The sequence below is a fragment of the Aythya fuligula genome, chromosome 4 (assembly GCF_009819795.1).
Source record: "Aythya fuligula isolate bAytFul2 chromosome 4, bAytFul2.pri, whole genome shotgun sequence".
NCBI classification, from domain to species: Eukaryota; Metazoa; Chordata; class Aves; order Anseriformes; family Anatidae; genus Aythya; species Aythya fuligula.
The window spans coordinates 33323705-33345044 of record NC_045562.1 but is presented as its reverse complement, the minus strand read 5'-3'; the positions used below and the strand labels follow the sequence as shown (position 1 = coordinate 33345044).

Below are 21340 nucleotides of genomic sequence, written 5' to 3'. Positions count from 1 at the left end.
GAAAAAAGAGGAAAATGATTTTAGTACCAGTATTGGTTTCTGTGGGTAGCAGAGCTAATACATGACTGGCCTTCAGTGTTGAGTTTCACTGTGGTTGATGTTAGAATTTGAAGACTGTGTTTGCTTCATTTTACACTCCATAATTCAGTATCTTATAGAAGGATGCCTGAAAAATATTTTTAAACTTTCTTTAAAAAAATAAAAAATGCAGTGTTTTGGAAATGGATCTTCTGCAACAATCTGTGATGTATCAGTTGTTCCTGCTCTCCTAAGATTTATTTTCAGATACCAATAAGGAATTCTGAAGTAATTAATTCAAAACAGGATGAAGTTTCTCATGCATTTCCAAAGTACCTATAACATTATTGATGCAGAGGTCCACAAAACAGGATAGTGTTACCAGATGCTTCCAAAATTCAGCAGTCTTTGCATCTTGAAATGTTTATTTTACACAATGTCCCTGATGTTCTCTCTCAGCAGAAATAGTGATCCAGGCGGCTTGAGGATTTTTTAATTTTCAGTAGTTTATTGCTGAATAATGACCCTTTATGCAGCTAATCTCTTGATTAATCTGTTATATCCTCATTGCTTCTACTTGGTGCCAGCAGTCAAGCGTAATTGTTATGGATGTTGCATGCAAGTTTGACAGGCCAGTGTGACTCATGACAGGCAAAGCAAAGCATGGAAACTGATACCTTCACAGTATATATGGTAGTATTTTTATACAGTATTTCTGTTATTTTATCTGTGAAATGTCATTTTTTGAAAGAGTGAGTAGAGACCATGCATAAGTTTAATTTTCTTCCTGTATTTACATTGCAGTTCAGTGAGGAGGATACAAGAAAACTAGGAGAGGGACTCTGTCAGGGAGCTTAGTGATAGGACAAGGAGCAATGGTTTTAAACTAAAAGAGAGTAGATTTAGATGAAATGTTCTTCACTCAGAGGGTGCTGAGGCACTGGAACAGGTTGCCTAGAGAAGCTGTGGATGCCTCCTCCCTGAAAGTGTTCAAAGTCAGGCTGGAAGGGGCTTTGGGCAGCCAGATTTAGTGGGAGGTGTCCCTGCCCATGACAGTGAGGTTGGTATTAGGTGATCTTTAAGTTCCCTTCCAACCCAAACCATTCTGTGATTCTGTGATACTGCAAGAATCAAAAGCATTTGAAAGATCTGTATGTGTAGTTTGAATGTAATGGCAAGCAATTAGCATTACAAAACCTGAAAGCTAATGGAACCACAAGCTTAGTTGGAAGCATGGTTGTTATATTAAAATAGGTATAAAGCTGATTAAATGAAGTAACTTAATGTTTAAAAATGTTAATATATGGAGGCACTTGACCCAAGCTTAAAATGCATGCAAAACCCACTATTGTACTCTGTAAGCAGCTCAATGGATTTTAGCAAGACTTCTGGTTACGTGAAGTGATATAAATGGGACAGAATATATATATATATATATCACAGAATTGAAAGAGAGACGTGAATTTCTAGAATACCTAAACGTTTTCCCCTCCTATTGCAGTGCTGTGAGAAACAGCTTTGAATGAGAACCAGATTGAAACCTTGAGACAGGAACTTAGAAAACAATAGTTTTTTTATATTTCCACATAACAATATTGAATTGCAGCGAGTCTTGCATTTGATATTCAATATTTGAAAATATTGAAACTTAAAGAGTTATTTAATTTGATCTTTTAGATCAAATTTTGTAACCTCTCCAGGAAACAGTGTCTGTTCACAAACAGTAGAGGCCTTGGATTGTAGCAGATCATAGCAGCATGCCTCAGCAGGTCTTCTGATCTAAAGAATCAAAGAAATGAAAGTAGATGGAGTATTTGGCCTTATGATTTCATTCTTCTGAGTTCTCTGTAGTATGTGAATGCTGTATTTGTCAAGTAAGGTGATTCTAGCTAAGGGCACTGACTTGTATAATGCAAAAGAGGTTGTACTGAGGAAAATGATACAGCTTATATTTAACAGCAGTTGTGTCACAGAATCCATAATATTTTACTGAACTGGATGAGCCAGCTGTCTGTCCTTATAAGTATGCTTTTTCTTTTTAAGTTCTTTCTTGATACAAGTAGCTTTTATTTTTAGACTAGCTACTCAGGGCTAAGATGGAAGGTTAGCTGTGTGAAGTCAGGGGCTATTTTTGGTTCTGTATTAGTCTTCCCAGTTATGCCACTAAAGGAAAGAGTCTGTTATGCTGACTTACTTGTGCTGCCGTGACTAATTCATCTATGGGCAAGGATATAATTCTTGTCTTGTAACTGAAAATGCTATGTTTTTTTCCTCACACAGGCTGGATTATGGTCATGAGCTGCATTTGTTAATTCTCTGTTTCCAATTTCCACTTATTTCCTTGTTCAAAAATGCTATTGTTTCTAAGTGTAACTTTAAATTGCGAAGTGCGATGTTAAACTTCACTGTTGTATAATATATTGAGCTACTCAGTATATTATATTTTATATTACTCCGAGATGTTCAAGTACAGGATAATACTGAGGGAAGGGTTGTTCTGGGCTATTTTTTGTTACAGAGAATGATGATGTGATTTGTATTGTGATTCAAGGTGTGATTCAAGTTATTCAAAATTTACAGAATTTTAGACTTCTCAACTGTAATTGTTCCCATATCGAAATAGCTGCACATAATCAGTGCAATCTTTGAAATACTGTGTTGCAGAAAGAAGTCAGGTCTGTCCTTTGGAAGACCAGCAAATGGCCCTTGCCAGAAAGTCCTACAGTATTGGAAGGCTTTGGGATACAGCTACGTGTAGGAATACACTTAAACTTGTGCATATTTCTAGAGCTTAGTTTTCTGACAGGCATTTCCAGTACAGTGAGGATGATCTGTCTGTTGAAATGCACCCAAATGCAGTCTCCCATTTCCATGCGTGTTCGTTTTCTGAATTAAACTCTAGGGATATCAAAAAATATATGCAAAAATCTGTTTAAAATTAAAATAAAACTAAGACGTGGTATGCGCTGTATTCTGTCATCTGTTCCACATAGCTGTATGAGTTGTGGTGACCTGACCAGTCTGTTTATGCAGTCTTTCTGCATTGTCATACTGTATTAGGCGTTTCCTGGGCTTGCTGCCAGACTTTTTCCGTTTACAAGGCAGCAGGCAAAGACTTAACATTTGTTTTCTTTCTTACTCTTCAGATTCCCTGTGGGACAGAAGGGTTTTGTCTCCTTCGTTTTCACTGTTGTTCCTCATTACAGGGTATCAGTGAAAGGAGGTTCATTTTCTGATGATGGCTGTAATAATGTGTCACAGCCATTGATTAAATAATCAGTTAGGAAGCTGGCCTAGAAGCATTATTCTTATTATGGTCTTTGTTTCATTTTTTTTTTCCCCCTCTTTTTCTGAATAGGATAACAAGCTGTCTTTATCCAAGGAAAATTCAACATTTTCATTTTTTTTGTATATATTCAGAAAGTGTAATTCTTCCATCACTGTTTATTGAATTTAATGGACTTGAAGGCAAAGATAATCAGACAGTGCTTTATGGAAGTCCTAACCTAGAAATCAGATGTAATATATAATTCTGCTGCAGTGTCCAGCAGAGCTGAGGAGGCCCTCAGGCCTTTCACAAGTTCCTGCTGTGCTTAGTTTTGTGAATGCGAATAATTCACTCACTGCAGCAGAACTGCTCACAAGCTTGAAGCTTGGCTTAGAAAGGGGCTTTGCTGGACTGAGACCAGAAAGCAGGGGACACTGCTTGATCCAGCTGTAGAAAAAAAACACACTGAGATGTTTTCAAAAATGGATATATTGAGATTGTAAGGATGGTGTTAAAGCATCTGAAAAATTGCTAAAATATATGTATGTATCATTTTAAAAAGGTTTATTTTGTCCAGAAATATAGGAGGTTATTGTAAAGGAAAATCACAGTCTTTAAAATATGAAGTTAATTTGCTAGTCTCAAAATACTCACCAAGATGCACAGGGTTATAGCAGAAGACCAGGTAGTGATTTTTGACATTTTGTAGCATGTGTTAGTTTTGCATTCTTTCTGCATGACCTGATCTTTAACTGTGTTTCACGTTTTAGTCACAGACAAAAAAAAAAAAAAAATCTGCACTTGAGCTTCAGAAATGGATGTATTTGGCCTAGTCCCAACTATTTATAAAAAACAAATGAGATTTTTTTTGGTCCTGGTCTGCTAATGACCTTGAAGAGATTGCCTGCTGTGGTAGTCATTGGCATGCATTGCATAGTACTCATAGCTACAGTCAGTAGGAAAGGTGTCTAGTGTCTATCAAGCTCATGGCTGTATGTCCCCAAACCTTAGGACTCCCCAGCCTCTACCCTGTGGCTGTTTCAGGCAAAGGTGCCCAGTCCTACTTCCAAGTAGGACTCTTCCAAGTGCTGCATCAGAGGCTAATAGTTTGTGTATCCATCTTTTAGTATTCTGTAATTTTGTTTAATGTGGGGAATCCCAGCACGATTCTGCACTAGAGCTGTCACTGAGCACATAAGCTGGTGAGGAACAGAAGAGGTTTTTGCTGTTCAAGTTAAACCTCAGAGGTGGCAAGTGCTTCTTTCCTGTACCAGCTGGAATCTTATTACTCAGTCTTATATTCCAGGATTGCTGTCTGTCTGATCTAGCAGTGGTTTTGTTGCTGTTCTCATGTTCTCATGTTCTCATGTGGGCTTCCATACCTGCCTGGCTCTTGCTCAGTTTATTTTTATTTTTTTTTACCTGCTTCTAAATCACTTACTATTGCTGCCTTTGACTCTGTCATTTCTGCCAAGTGTTAATTAAAAAAAAAAGAATAAAAAGAATACTGGCAGTTACAGTACTTTTATTATTATCATTATTATTATTAGGGAAAACAAAGGTTCACTGGTTTATGACTTTTCTCTGTGTATCTTCTTCCTGGATATATCCTGGCTACTGATTTGGTTGTTCTCTTACTATGTACTGAAGACATGTCAGGAAACGTGACTCAGTATAAGGGGGAAAATAGCTGCCTTAAGCTAGTCCTGAACATCTTTTGTTTTAGTCTTAGCTCAGTCTTCAAGGACATTTATGGTTTCAGTAAGTAGTTAATAATGGTTAAATGCATCCATCCCCTTTCCCTTGGTCTAGCTGTTCTGTGGAAGTATAGGGACCCAGGGGAAATTCCAAGCTAAGAAAATCCGTGTTAAAATCACAGTGCTCAGTAGAAAAGAGTGGCAATGCCCTTTTCACCTTCCTCTTTGAGTTCCTGAGGCTGCCCGGAGGAAATTCTTGCTTTTGAAAGTTAAGTCTGCCCCTGCTGGTGATTGAACTGAAATAGAACGTGGACAACTGACCTATTTCTGCAGGACTTCTTTGCTTGTATTTTGTACTTTAGGACACATATAAACCCTTGAACTGTCAGCCTGACAGTTATAGTGGGGCAGATCCAAAAACACTGCAAGAATTTTAATGAGATTGTTCATGTTGCAGTGACAAGGAAGTGGCAATGCTATCTTTATTTGAAAAGGGAAACAAAAATGATGATCACAAAAATGACCTGTCAGGCAAAATAGACAAATCTTTTACTTTTACTTACTCAGAAATAAAAGTTGATGCGAGGGGCAAAGAGCAACACTGTCAGTATAGCATAGTTGTAATCTGCCCCCGTCAAAGAGGAGTAGCATTGCCCAAGGGAAAAGCAGAGACCTGTCAGACAGAAGGTATGAGCAGGGAGGTTGGATCTGGTTTTGTCATGCTGACATTCAGTGAATTATTGGTGGTTTGGTTGTTTTTTGTGGTTTTTTTTTTTTAGCATTTTTTTTTGGGAAAAGATCATACTGCGTATCTTTGAGAGTTTCAGCCCCTAATGCCTGTCACTACTGCTGAGCTGCAAACATGCACAGATCCAGCTGTTGCTGTGCATGCCGCTCCTCTTAGTTTTCCTTTTGCCTCGTATGTTATGCACTTCCTTTTTCAAATATTTACACCTTATCCTAATTTCTTGAAGTCAGTAGGTATAATTTTTTTTCATTGTTTTAAAAAAATACAAACAATCTTTTATATCTTTTCCGGTTGGATGTCTTAGTTCAGTTTTCATCTAACGTGGGGATTTTGTCATCCAGAGCAGCTTTCCCTAGGCACAGGGTGCGGCTCTTAAGACTTAAACCATCCAGTCCTGTTGCTGTTACTTAAATTGAATCAGCCATACTAAATTGAGCCAAAGTGTTTGTCTTTACAGCTTGTCATTCTACATTTAGAATGAAACATAGTTGTACAGCTGGAATAAATATAATTTATTCAGTGGGCTCCTGGCTGAAGGGTCTTGATATATGGATCTGCTGTGTGCTTTTTTTGTTTGTTTTAATTTGTCACCTGATAGTCTGCTTTAAAGTTACATCACAAATGCATGTGTTAAATACTTGAATTTTGTTTTGAACTAAAACTTCAAACTAGTTAAGTCCTCAAATAAGATTTTAAAGAACACCATACTGCTCACTTCTCTGTGTAAATTTCTTTCAATTCTGCACAGCTGTGTTTGGGATAACTGGATATTTAAAGGTATCTTTCCTTTGTGAACTGTTCCACTGTTGGTTAATGTGAATAAAGTAGCAATGACATTGTCATAGTCTGTGGCTCAAGAGGCGCTCCAGTTGCCAGTTGTCACTTCCTGCCTGTTATGTGCCCTTCCTCTGACTCACAGAGGCCATGTGAAATATATGCCGTTTCTTTATGAAATATCCAAGGGAAAAAAAGAAAAAAAAAAAAAAAAAGGAAAAAAAAATTATTTATAGTTGGTTACAGGGCTCCCTTTCATGTTAAAGATTTGAGAAGAGCTGAATTCTTTAGTATTTTTTAATAAGTTTATAAGATCCTTTAGTATCAGCCTCTCAAAATCTTGTAGTGCTTTTTTCCTATGGAGGATGGGAGGACAAATACCTTGTGGGCGAGAGCGTTGTTCAACTCTTCTAATTGTAAGTTTGTCATAAAGGATAATTATAAAATCCCTGTTGAATTCTGTCTATAAATGATGGATCATTTTTCTTGTGTCTTCTGTAAGGGATGCATCTTCTGCTTGTTACTTTCAGGGGTAGGAGTAGGGGTTGGTGCAAAGTACATTTTTAGGCCGAGGTGGTGGTAATAATGGGAAAGAGACTTCTGTAAAGGTCACAGTTTTATATAATGTAGTCCTGTAGCTTGATCTGACTGAAATACTTCTATGTAAAGAGGAAACTTCTTAGGTTGGCTATAAATATTTGTCAGAAATATAAACCAATTTAAAAGGTAAATGTGATGGTTGTATACGCATTGAAACACTGCACCAGCGGACAGCAGAGGATGAGGAAATTTATTTTTCAAATAGATGTGTTTGAACAAAAGCTGTGCAACAAGACAACCTGACAGCAGGCTGGGCTGTCAGAGGAGCACCAATGGGTCACTTTGTATTCAAAATAAAGGGAAGGTAATGGAGTTACGAGCAGAACATAGGCAATGTTTGTCTAAGAAAGGGTGTTGTCTTTAGAAATAAATAGGGCTTAACACATTTAAAACACATTACTTAGAATTAGAATTAATTAATTCAGAGTTAATTAGCTAATTTTCCTTTTAAAGCATTCCTGAAGTGTTTTGAGAAAAACATTTTTCATTTTTCTGTTGGGAAAAAAAAAAGAATTCAAAGAAATATGAAACTGGTGTAAGACTTTCTAGTGTCAACTGTAATTAATTCTACAAAGCTTCTTCATGTACCTCTGTATATGCCTTCTTTTAAAATTTTTGTAGACGAGCAAATCACATTCATCATCTTCTTATTCAAGACCATTATCTGTGGTAATTTAAGCCACAGACAGGAGAGGAGAGATGTTCTGATTGAGTGTTACTGCCAGGCCACTGCTGGAAAACAAGCATTCTGAGTATTCATGTAGAGCTTTTGTGCTTAAACCTAGGAATTGGCCAGATCTAAATCTCCAAAATGACATAAGGAATGTAATTCTAAAAAAGCCCTCAATAGTATTGAAAATTAGATATTGTTCTGGTGCTTGACCTTGTCAAGGTGTCTACAGCTCTTCAAATTTAAACATCATGCACAAAAGCCCACAGCATCAGGACTAGCAAGAGAGTTGTTACTAGAATGAATGACTCCTTATTTTACTGTTTTTGCTATGGTATGCGTATGTGCAACAAAACAAAGAATGGGTAAGGCACAGCAGACAGGCACTTTGTGGAGAGAAAAGCTGTATTTATCATGTACTAGTTCAATAAATCAAATTTTGTTCACTAGATTACTGAAATATTTCTCATATATGAAAGTTCTACTGTTAATGAAAGTTAAAAAAAAAAAAAAAGTAATGTTCAAAATTCAGTTGTTTTTAAATTTCTAAACTGATGAATCCTGCTCGAAGCTATGAATAATTGCTATATGATCAAAATATAGATATTGATATTTGATCAAAATATAGATATTCTTCTGAGCAGAATTGTGTTATTTGCAAGTGAGACCACAGTGGACCTGCAGCATGCAAAATCTCATGCAGACTATTCAGTTCAGCTTTCCCTCAGTACTATTTTTGCATGCTAAGTGAGCGCTGTTATCATTAATTGCAGCATATACATTAGTTTGAACTCTGTGGGAAATAAAGACCATTTTAGCATCTGCTTGCATCTTGGGAACTGATTCAATGACTTTATTATGAAGGCCTAGAAAAATAGCCATTAGATTATGCTTTTAGGAAAGTGAACAATTTCTGTGAACATGGTTTTAGAAACACTATTCTTACCTTGTAATTTGTTTTTTTTTTTGGGGGGGGAAAGCTTGGTAAATTTGAGCAGATCTTTGTTCCTTGTTGATTGAACTTTTTCAATACTTTTTTTGTACATTTTACATGTTAACTAGTCTAGACTGTAAGGAGAAGGAGGACTTCCAGTATTCACTGTTGGCGTATAGTGAGCAACTATGTAAATGTTTCTCACAGGTGCATTTATCCGGGTCCAGTTATAAGTACAGCTTAAGACCCTTTACAGTCAGCTGAAGCCTTGGCCTGTGATGGACAGGTGGAAGTCGCAGCGCTTTAAATCAGAACAGAAGGATTCGCTTTAGGCACTGCCAAAGGACAACATTCAGCTGTAACCTGCTTGAATGAGCACTGCAAGGGCACAGGGGGCACAGGCAGGGCAGCGATCAGTGCTCAGACTTTATGAAAATGGCACCCAGTCTGGGGGCTTTAGATGTGAGCTTGGGCTTCATGGAGTGTTTCCCTCCTTTTACAGCAGCGCGACTGGGGTAACTATTCTAAAAGGTTTTCCACAGCTTTTCTTATAAGGATGGTTTTGAGCTGGTTATTGAATTCTCTGCCCTCCTACACCTTGTAGGTGGGAAAGATATTTGGCCTTTGTATCTAAAGCAAGCTCTTACTTCAGTGGTGATGCTCTTGGGAAAAAAAATAAATAAAAAAAAAAATCTCTGGGAATGTAGACTTTCCTTATTAGCAGAGTGAGTTATTAGGCAGAGGGGAATAAATGTCATGTTAGCAAAACTCTTACATTTATACAGCCTTTTGAATCCCATCGGTACTGCCTCTTTGGTTAAACCACCATCAGCAGTTTCAACTACAGCTTAAAACATCTCTGGGAAATGTGAGTGGGTTGTTGTCGTGACAGTAAGATAAAAATAAAAGGATTTCATTGATGGCTGGAGCCCTTTGGCTTCCTAATGCAGTGAAACCTGTGGTCAATGCTGCAAGTGGCCGAGCCGTGCGGCTCCTTGTGCTGCAAGGGCACCTGCTGTTCTTCCAGGGAGAGCTGCCATGACAACTGCATGGCTTGCAAGCGCCAGGTCCCTGCTTTCCTGCAGCGATGGAGGGTCATTGGTATTCCGGGCTGCTGCCTGCTGCAGGCAGCAGCAAACCCTTCCCTTCCTCAGGATCTGCCAGCGCTCGCTGTTAGCACCCTGGGTAAAATATGCAAAAGGTGTTGACAGGTATCTGGAAAGGGAAAAAAGGAAAAAAAAAAAGGCCCATTTGCCTAGAAGGCGTGATTTGTTTTAGCTCGTTAATTAAATGCTTTTACCAAATGGTTCTAACTTCCATAGCTTCTACAAATCTTTTATTCCCAAATCTCGTTCAGAGTATGCAGTGTTAAATAGGAATGTAAAAAATAATAGGGAAGGGAGATGGGGGGCATGTAGAGCACACAGGAAAACGTTAATCAGCTTATATTTTAAAAATATCTTGCTACCTGCGATCACTTATTTTCTTAGGGGTAGGTAAGAGGAGTTTGGTATTTGTTTTGTGGCATTTTTGGCTTAATATGTTTTAAAGCAGACACTTCTCCACAAACTGGCTTTTTGGCTTTTGAGGGGTGGTATTGTTCAAAGTCTTTGGTTTTGTTTCTTTAAAGAATGTCTAAAGCATTTGTCATTGTGACATTCCCATCCATCTCCAGATGTATTGTAACTTCATTATTGCAACAATAAAGAACAGAATGAGCTGCAAAGGGCATGGAAGGAACTTTGTATTTCCTTTTTTCTTCAATAATGACAGGGCAAAGTAGATGTGTTGCTGGTTTTGTTTGTTGTCTTTAACAGGACACCAAAATACGAATATTAAATGCCATCGATAGTAAAAAAAATAAAAAAATAAAAAAAAAATAAAAAAAAAAATTAACAGATTTTCCCACAAGCAATTGATGTAAGAATACCAGAATGCGTCAGTAGGGTTCCTAGCTATTTTCATCAAAGCCGTCAGCATGCACATATAGGCTAAAATACAGGTATTAAATGTAAGAGAAGGTGGTCTTGGAGGTAAGGGGCAGTCATACTTGACATTCTTGAGTGTGAGGTTTCCTGTACTTCTTCTTATCCATGGAGGATAGCTGATGTACTTAGGGACTAGAACGTTTGTCATTATAAAATAAAGTTATGGTATTGCTGTAAAAACACAAACTAATTAAGTGTTGTTGACTAACTGAAGACTTAGCATTCGAAAATACTGCATTTGTTTATTTTACTTTGTATATTTTGCCATCAAGGTGACATGCTTGCAGGACTTCTTTGGAGATGACGATGTCTTCATTGCATGTGGACCTGAAAAATATCGATACGCTCAGGATGACTTCGTCTTGGATCACAGCGGTAAGCTTTGGATCACATCCTGAACCTACTGAAATAGTCAAGTTCATTGAGATTTCCTTTTTTCCCCCCCTCAAGCTGTGTACTATAGAAAAATACTCATTGGAATATATTTTCTTATTGATGAAAGCATTTTCCCAAACCACCGTCTCAATTCTGTATATCTGTTAAAGTGCACTAATAATGTTTAACAAACCCTGTCCCTAAAGTTCAATGGAAAACAGCATTGAATTTCCAAAGGTTCAGTTATGTCTCTAAATGTTCCTAAAACCAGTTACAAACGTTTACTTTTGACTTCTGTGGGCTACAAGATGGTCTCCATATTGCTGTCATCAGGGGATGTTTGAAAAAATCACATTATATAACTGCTAATTTCAGATCTCAGGTTGTCCTGCTAGACAATTCATATTCCATGTTGAGCCTGTTTATACTGTGAGATAGGAGGGGGTTATGTGTGGAGAAGGAGGTGAGGCCAACCAGGACATGTCCACACTGTCTTCCATTGACAGATCATGAATTTAACTTGTTTAAGTTACTTTTCCATACAGAGAAAATCTATAATGAAAGTTCAAGAAAAAGTTCCCTACCAGGGAGTTTTAGAATTGTCTTGGAATATCAAATCATACACACTTTTTTGTTGTTGTTGTTTTTATGTTTTTATTTGTTTATTTTTCCTCGTTTTCTTTGTAGGTCTGTATTTCTGTAAAATCACACTGTTTTCCTTTAATGAAAAATGAATCTCAATGGTAATAAAAATTGCCCTGGCAAGAATCATCAGATTATTTGAGGATAGATTTGGGTTGTGAACTTTTGCTGTTTCTTCTAATTTTTATAAACACCATAATTTCATAAAAAGTCTGCTGTTATATCAAGAGGCATAGGTACATACCTAACCAGTGGTCCATACACTAGGATGGATAAAAGATTTCAGCTGGCTCACATTCTAGTGTTAGCAGCAGCATGCTATTCTTCCAAAACTACTTGATTATGTTGATTCAAATAAAGGGTATGTTTTAACCATTTTAAACTAGCTAAGATACGTTTTTATTGTTGTGCAGACATAGGAGAACATGGTAGTATTAGCTCACACTAATTCCAGTTTGAGCAAAATTATAATTTCCTTTGTGATCCTAAGACTGTAAGTTTACTCTTCCCATTGCACCATAGACAGACTAACTGAGCTCATTTTCTTACTGAGAACCCAGTTATGTAGGATTTCTTTCTCAGTTTTTCTCTTCACCTTCAGTGGTCCTTGCTTCTTGTTATATGTCTGGAGGTCATAATGGATAAAAGCAGTTTAAGTACAGAGTGGATCATGACTTGGCTGGCAGGGGATACAGCTCTACATACTCCTCCTGATGGCGACTTTGTATCACTGTCGTTGCATTGCCATCAGTGTGATGAATAACAAAGGCAAAATCAAAAGGGAAATTTATATGATTTGATGGGGAGAGATTTGCAATAGATGCTAACTGTAGGGATTCAAATTTCATCAAAATGTCAATACATGTATGACTATTTATTCCTTTCCCATTTAGGTTGTCCTTTATTTAATGACACACAGTTGGTAAATGGCAGTAATGGCAGTAATCTGTTGTCTCAGCATTTTGAAAGCAATAGACATTTTTCACCTCTTCAAAAATTGTTCACAACATCAGTTTCTTCTAAAATAAGGTGAATTGAGCTTGCTGTGCAGTTGCCCTATGTGAAGGTGCCGTTACAGCACACAGGATTTACTGAACTATCAGAGGAACCTTGTCATTGGCTGACTACTCTTTCAGCTGTGCTAACTTGAATAATGGTCATAATCTGACTTCAAGATTTCAGATATTACATGCAGAAGGTTACATAAAGCAGTTGGCTTAAAAACATTTATGTGGTATGTGGGTTGAAGTTCTGAGATGGTCTTATAAACTTGTTTCATTCAGTTTGGCAAGTAAGTTTAGGAAATACTGATGGTCTTTCTCTGGATAATAAACAGCAGCAGTAGGGTTTGGAGGAAGCTGGTACGATGAATTGTTTTTGAAACTTCATCTGCTTGGTTTGTAGAATGCCGTGTTATGAAGTCGTCTTATTCCCGATCATCTGGTATGAGGTATTCTGGGTCCAAAAGTCCAGGACCTTCACGTCGAAGCAAATCACCTGCCTCAGGTACAATTTCTAAGAAAAAGATAAACACATAAAATGCATGAAATCTAGGATTTGTTTAATGGATTGAAAAGGCTGTTGGCTGTATGTGAAATAAAAGTGCCATGGTTTGTTTCCCGAGGTAAAAATGCTTTCTCAGTTTCTCTCATAGATATAATACTGATTTATAAAAAAATACACATTTATTTTTGAATCTTGAAAAGAAGTTTGTCTTCTATTTATTAACAGGCATACAAAGTTTCATTTTATGGAAACTGGAATATTTTGTATTAATTGTATGTTTGGGATATGCTTTCAGTGTGGTACTTTTTCTTTTTTGAAGACAATTAAGTACAGGATGACTATGTGGTTAAATTGACGCTCATAGAATATAGCCTTAAAACTTTTGAATTTGGAGTTTTTCCTATATAAGACAAATATTGTCAAAACATAGAATTTTGTTGTTTCAAGTAATTTTAGGAGCTGTTCTGGAATATTTTTGCCCATTAACAGAGATTTATTTTTTTTCTTGTGCTTTCTGTAATTTCAAAGAAGGGTTCACATTGTGTATATGCCAGAAGTTTGACTGAACACCATAAATTCCAAACACTGAGCCTTTTATACAAATAAGTAGAAGGGAGAAACTTGTTTTTCCTTTTTTAGTTCTGCATTTAATTTCTAAATATAATAAAACTTAATTGATTTCTTTCCCTCAGACCTGGAGAAGTAGCCCTGAAATCAAACCATTGAATATGTAAATATACAATGCTCTGTTTTGGTTGTAACTATATGCATGTAAGCTCCTGTGCGTGCATTCAAAACTGCAACATGTTTCATATTCTCATATCCATATCAATATTTATTTTGCTTAACTGATGCTGGTTAAAGTCATTTTCTGTCTGTGAGTTCTTTAAAAGTGGAATATTTATCATCTGTTTATAAAGTGTGAAAACTGAAAAGCTTCAAAGGAGGATTGTAGTAAGAACAAAGAAAAATAAAAATGTAGCATGAAGGGCGAGTTTCACCAATGATACGCATTTCATGCGATCCTGTTAACTCCAGCAAGATTGCATGGGAAATCTATCAACAATGTATTTTATGCAATGTATTTAGAGATCAGCACTGTCATTTCCTTACTTACTTCTACTTGGACACATCCATTGGTTAGGTTAATTTGAAAAGTTTATCCAAAGTGTCTGGTATTTATCCTTCTATTTACTTGCCATTTTTTCTCATGTAGTCTTTAGTTATCTTTATTTTCCCTTCTTTCTTTCATGCATGTTCAGAGCTGTTTTAATAACCTTTCTCCTTAATGTCTTTTTCCTTTGTGTCAAATATATGAGTACAGTTAAGAGGGGTGGCCACTACTCCAGTGCATATTCTTCAGCAAAATCCCCAGGTGAGCCATTATTGTTATGGCTATATATCACTAGTCTGTCTCCTTCCTTTCCATTCACCTTTCCTCTGCATCTGTCAATATTTTCAAGCTTGTAACACACATTTTGCATATGGTGAGCCAGAGACTCTAGTGTTTTTGTTAAAGTAGATTTTTGAAAAAATATAAATGATGCTTAATAGTTGCTGGACATCTGTTAATGGCGTCAACCTTAAATTTGTAAAGGTGTAATCTGACTATAAGTAGAGGAGCATTCTGAACAGCAACACATTTGTATTCTAAAGTGTACAATAATAGAAAATTTCAACCAGTGCAAAAAGAAAGGGGGAAGAGCTGACAAAAAAGTGGTGCAAAAACACGTGCCACAGTTTTTCATTTTATTTGGTTTCTTACTCTCCTTTTTCTTCTTTTGTTATTTCAGCCTAAGCTCTAAAACCCTGAAAAACCTCTTTGCACTTTCAGTTTAAAACACTACAGCTCTTAGAACTAATGTGTGCTTTCACTAGCAAAAAAGTTGTGACTTTGGACTACTAGAAGTTAACTATTTAAAAGGTATTCATATTTTTTTCAGTTTTCAAGGTTCTGATATGGTAAAGAATTGTCACCTAGTATGTACTATTTGAAGAATAACAGAGAAGGTATTTTTCTGTATGTTCAGGCCACTACATGTGTAGTAAGAAACCTCAAAAGAACTTATAGTTAGAAAATAGATAACAAAGGTAAGTTTTGCATATACAAAAAATAGCAAATAAATAGTAGCAAACAAGTTTAAGTGCTACAAACAAATACAGGTAGCTTATGTGTTTTGTGGTTTAAAAAAAAAAAAAAACTGCTGTAAAAAAAAATAAAAAATACAGCTGGAGTACTGTGAGGGTGGGATGTTCTTTCCTAGAGAGTTATGGGAGAAAAGTTGATGATGTTGACTAGCCAGTCTCACAGGTACAGTTTAGTGGTTCTGTCAGTGCTTTAAAGGAGGATACTGACTTAGAAACAGATAGAGATGTCTTACAGTATAACCCTCAATGGTCAGACTCAGGAAATACTGACTTTTCAATGAGCTTTATAAAAAGAATTCGTGAATAAAGAAGAATTGTTTTGCTCCTGTAGATGGTCATTTGGAAGCAGATTCTTCAAGTGAAGTATCTCATTTTTGTTCGTGAACTTTACGGATCAGAATTTACCCAGTGGCTAGAGCAAATTGTATATAACCTTTCAAGAGTAAGAAAACATAAGATAGCATTTGTTAGCCCTTTTCATCTTCATACCTAAAATTCTTTATAAAACAATGAAGTGTTGATATGCCAAGTTTAAAGAAGGATATCTAAAACAAAATGATGAAAAATAGTGTATTTAGAGATCTTCACGTGGGACATAGGCTCCTAAATTCCTTTAGCTTCTTAAAAAATGCACTTAAGCTGAAGTAACTTTGCTATTGCTCTTGCATGTAAAGCTTGTTAAAGTCAAAAGTAAAAATATCCTAAGAATACCAGATGCTTTTTGCAGAAAAAAAAAAAAAAAAAATCTTAGTCATGTAACAGAGCTGGGAATGTAAATCGAACTTTTAAGATTTCAAGACAAACTTATTCTGTAGCTAAATGCTAATTAGTTGTATCTTAAGATACTTGAGAGAGAGACAGTGGTGGACAACAGGGATTTGTGGAAGCTACAGTGTAGTCAGCCTGGCCTAGTGATAGATAGACTACCTATAGATAGACTGCTTAAGTAGAAAAGATAGTATTTAGGAAGCATCTTCAGCACTCTGAGAATGTTGGGGTACTAGGTTAATAGATACCTATAAAATAAAGTCAATAATGTTCATTAAGAAGTGATGTATAACCTGTGATGGACTCCTGAGTGTATAAAGAATGTGTGTAGATGTAACCATTATTTCATAATTTACTTTGTAGCTAATCTTCTATTTATTAGAGTTCCTTTTTAAAATTTTTCTGACAAAAAAAAAAAAAAGATTCTTCAGCATGAATCAGCTGTGAAACCTTTTATCTCTTAAATTTCTGCCTAGTATTTTTCCTCTCCTAGGAAAAATGAGGTTCAATTAGAGAGGAAATAATGCTACATCATATTGTGCATTGTGTGTGATGAACAGTGTGTTATTTTCATAATGAAATTCATCAGTCTGCTTTTTCAGAAAAATACAGGGACTGACCTAAATGTTAGTCAAATTACTGCAGGTACAACAGGTGTTGTACCAGACCTCTCTGGAAAAGTGGACTTAAAATGAATGAATTCCTGAAGTCAAGAGGGGACATATTTAATGTTTTCATAAAATACTACAAACAGATACTTCAGCTTCTCGGAAATTCAGGAATTACCTACTAGCTTTTAGGTGTTGGTTTGTTTGTTATTTTTATTTTTTTAAACTATATCATTTTTTTCGGAAATTCTAGTCAAGTTCCATATCAGACAAACAGCTCATACTTCTTGTTTGCCTATTTTGCTTAAAACAAACAAACAAAAACTTAAAAAGGATAAAACAGTACAAAAAAGAGTATGTTCTCTTAAATGTTCCACCTGAAAAGTAGTCATTGATACAAAAAGGAGAGGTGGACTGTTCAACTTACATGTTTATGAAGACTTTCTCTTTCCATAATTTATTGTGATATAACACAATATTGTGTTATAATAATATTGTGTTATTAATAACAATATTGTGTTATATCACAATAAATTATGGAATTTAAAGAGATTATGGCTATTATTTGTCCAAAGCTCTTGCACTGGCAACGTACAAAGCAGGCTTTTTCGAACTCTGGAATGGCGATGTGTTAATCGTGTGTTGTCTTGGTCTGATATCCAGCCAGGGTTTTGGGGGAGCAATTGTGTGTCACATGTGCATGGAATTTATTCCTAAATGCTGATGAGTCTGTATTGATCTTTGTATACAGACTTGAGTGATACCTCACGGAAGTATGTTATGTTTAAAAGCAAGTTAGATGTTGTTTTTTGTTTTGTTTTGTTTTCCTTTTACTCATTTTTTCTTTCATTTGTTTGCATTTATTGCTTCGGCCAGTTAATGGAACTCCAAGCAGTCAATTATCCACCCCAAAATCTACGAAGTCCTCCAGTTCTTCACCAACAAGCCCAGGCAGCTTTCGTGGACTCAAGGCAAGTAGCAGAACCATCAAAAATACTCAATTCCCTTATTAATGGAATGATGTATGACAGTAGCACTGAAGAATAGAAAGAGTTGTAATTCTATAGGGCAGCCTTGCTAGTATGATTGTTGAGTTAAGGTGGAAAAGAGTGCTGAAGTAAGATTTTTGTATTTTGTCTTAGGCTTGCAGTATGAAACTCAGCTTAAGGAAGGTCAAAGATGGCAATGATGGCTTGAATATGTCAATTATCCTTCAAATTTTCCATTGTTTTGTAGATTGTAGAAATTCCCTGAGTAATTTATATTCCCTTAGGCTATATAAATGTAGTATCCTCTTCTGGATACCTTATAGCATTGTAGCATTGATCAAAATTTCATCTGAAGCACCCCTCTTCATCCACAGCACACAATTTCACCACTTAATGCAATCTGAAAAGCATGTGAGGTGTTCCTTTGGGAGCATCCTGTTGTCTGGCAGCTTTTTCTCCGTGTTGCACCAAAAGAATTCTCTTCCTCTCCTACTTAAAAAATGGCAACATTTACAGTTCTCAGAGGCTGCTTTGAGCCTTTTGCTTGGTAGAATAAAAGGAATGGTCTGGAGCACAGCAGAGCTGCATTGTGCAGCTGTCCTTTCAAGGAGAATTTTCTTATGAAATCATCAATTGCAGCCTTTGTGGAAACGCATTAGATGGTTCTTTCTCTGATTATTCTGATAAAGTAATAGCTCCCACTGGTGAACACAACAGTTGTGAAGAGGCTGTACATTCTGCAGAAAACTGTTGTCTTAATTAAGGGACTGGCAAAAGGACGTGATTTGAATAGTATTTAGTGTGGGGTTTTGACATGCTAATTGTTGCAACATCTTTGCCTGTTTTTCAAGGAGTATCACATTGGCTTCTGCCAGGCTTCTGTAATAATTTTGAGAAAAGATTTTGATTCACATGTTAAATTTCAATATATATTTTAGTTGTTTGGTTCATTGAAGCAATTTAGTGTCGATGATCTGTACCATTCTGTAGCTACTCTTTCTCCAAAGCTACATGGATTGGTCTCTCTCTTTTAAAGCATTTTTCAAGAACAGTAATAGTTCAGACATTGAAAATTATAACTCTGGTCTTAAAATTTGTCTGGATAGCTGTCATATAAAATTTACGCTAAGCTTGTCAGTGCTATATTTAACACATGGTCTTTTTTCTTTCTTCAGTGAAACTACAAGTTTAGAAACTAGATAATTTGGTTCATTTTTTTTCCTGCACTGTCTAGTCTGCTTTTAGCAAATTAAGGCTCCATTAATAAGCAGATAATTATGTTAGTAACAAGCAATTTTCAACAAAGTGGACATGTCCCATTTCCCCTTCACTGTCAACCTCACAGAAGTAAGCTGTTGTACACTTTCATTTTGGAATTCTATTGGTGCTGGATATTAATGGGTTTTTGTGTCAAATAACTCATTCCTCTATGGCCTAAGAAAACGTCAAAAACTAATTAATCATCTTAGACCTGAAGTAGTGAGTACCTCTTGTTTTATCCCATTGGGGTGCATCTTTTCAGTAGGAGGACCCCAGCTGCGCTCCTGAGACTAAAGACAGAGAAAGTTAGCTGGTGAATCTCAGGATAAATTCCAAAAGGATGAAGTGCACCACACAGTTTCTTGCCTAGAACATAAAGTTCTAGAAGTAATATTTTTGTATTACTTAATCAACATAAAACCAGTAACATGGAAAGCATAGCTTTATGCAAAACTAGATTGTTTTAAGAAAACCATTATTATTTTTGTAGGATTGATCTTGGTCAGTTTATTGAGAAAAACAGGGAAAGCAGAGATCAAGTTTAATTTTTTGAGATTATTGCCTTACTCTATTGTTAAAAAATTCCTTGTTGCTAAGACTGCATCACTGCACAGACAAGTAGTCTGTCTTCCTGTACTTATTTAAAGAAGGTGCCATGACTGCAGTTGAATGAAAAAGTAGATAAAAATAAATACTGTGGCAGACAGTGAAGGAATAAAGTATATTTCTGAGATTTTTGGCTTTGAAAATGCAGTATTGTGGTTGCCTTGTTGTTTAGAAAGCATACATGTTTATTTTTGTAGAGCATGAAACAGGAACACTTAGAGAAATGTTAAAAATACAATTTTATGTGAGCTTGAGTTAGCAGGAAAAGGGAATAAATCCTGTAGAGAGCAGGCCACCAGAACAGCTACACACAAACTGTCCTTTATAAACAATGTTGCTTGGAAAGACAGAGCAATATATGAAATATATTGAAATACACGTCTATAGATTAGAAGCTAGCTAAGTTGTTTGGAGATCAGCGTAGATCTAGGTGATAATGCTAGGTATCAAGGCAGTAAACTTATAAAAGATACTGGTTGTTACAGCAATTTTTGTCTCAGTCTTAGGCATCGCATCTTACGTCATATTCTCTGCATGCCACTTTTCCTTTAAAGTAAAATCTTTTCAGTCCCCAAGGATTCCTTCTGCTTTACAGCACTTAATCAGAAGTGGTATGCTCAGGCACAGATCTCCTTGCAGGAAATAGTCCTGATGAACAGCCTATCTTTTAAGAGAATGGCTTTTCTTCTGCCTCTTTTTCATTCTCCTACTAGAGTACTCTTGTGCTATTAATTGTTCAATTCATACAGTATGCCAATGCAACATCCCAGTTTTGCAGAAGTGTTAAAAAAAAATTGTACTGGAGTCTGAGGTGACATTGAGGTCCTAGGAATTTATACTATGTTTGCAGAATAATAAAAACTACAGAATTTCCCCACAACCCCAAATAAATGCCTTTATTCTAGTAAGTGAAAAATATGTATGTCCTTTGAGTACAGATGAGTAAAATAATTAAGGGTACTCATTAAAGAAGCCCACACGGTTGTGTGCTACTATGTGTTTTTGTTATTCTTTATTTTTAACCTCGCAATGTTAGCCCATTACTAAGCATTTGACTTTGCAGAGAGTTTGTTTCAAGGTAAGGATTCAGATATAAAAGGTAACAGGTAAGGGCATGAAGTAAATGACTGCTCTGTATGATAAGCTTTTTTGAGCTAATGTGCTGAGCTTTTTATCTTTCTATTAGCTTTTCTATGGAGATTAAAAATTGTTCATGGATTAAGAAATAAAGGTAATACTGCATTAGTTGGCACAGGACAAATGACTGAGGTGTCCTTTTTCTGTTCTGTAGACAGGTGACAGTTGAATGCTTTGGCGCTTTATATTTGGTTCTGTGTGTTACAAAGACCCAGCTTTGTAACGCCATTAGGGGTTACTGAGCATGATTTATACCATAAAAATGATCAGTTACTGGATTAAGTATGAGATTTTGAAAAGTGGTGTTACAATATTGTCATGCTTACTTGCATGCATTTTGTTGTTCCCTCTTGAAAATAAGTACCATGAAGTCTTGTCATCTCTTTTTAAAGAAATAAAATTTTACTAATAAAGAAGTGTTACAGTTAAGGCATTTCTTAGAAACACAATGCTAAATAGTAGTGTTTGCATTTGTCTAAGTATTATTTTTTTGACTGATTGACAAAATGACCAAAACAAAAGGATATTAAAACCCGATTCAACAAATACCATAAGCACTTGCTTAACTTTAAGCTATTGAGTAGTCCCGTTTACTTGAGATGGT

The 21340-nt window shown here is 36.1% G+C and overlaps 1 protein-coding gene across 7 annotated transcripts in view; it reads left to right on the top strand.

The window, feature by feature from the left end:
• Positions 1–21340, top strand: part of DCLK2 (doublecortin like kinase 2) — an 86315-nt gene that overhangs the window by 31380 nt on the left and 33595 nt on the right. For 5 of the 7 annotated variants that reach the window (XR_004253189.1, XR_004253190.1, XM_032186072.1 and 2 more), the window contains exons 3-6: positions 10970–11072; positions 13119–13220; positions 14545–14595; positions 17621–17715. Coding sequence is in view for 4 of the 7 variants with exons in the window: in XM_032186072.1 (XP_032041963.1) it covers positions 10970–11072; positions 13119–13220; positions 14545–14595; positions 17621–17715 (351 nt within the window). In the remaining 3 variants the exon portion in view is untranslated. The remainder of the gene's footprint in view (positions 1–10969; positions 11073–13118; positions 13221–14544; positions 14596–17620; positions 17716–21340) is intronic. The other 2 variants (XR_004253191.1, XM_032186073.1) reach the window with 1 other exon arrangement.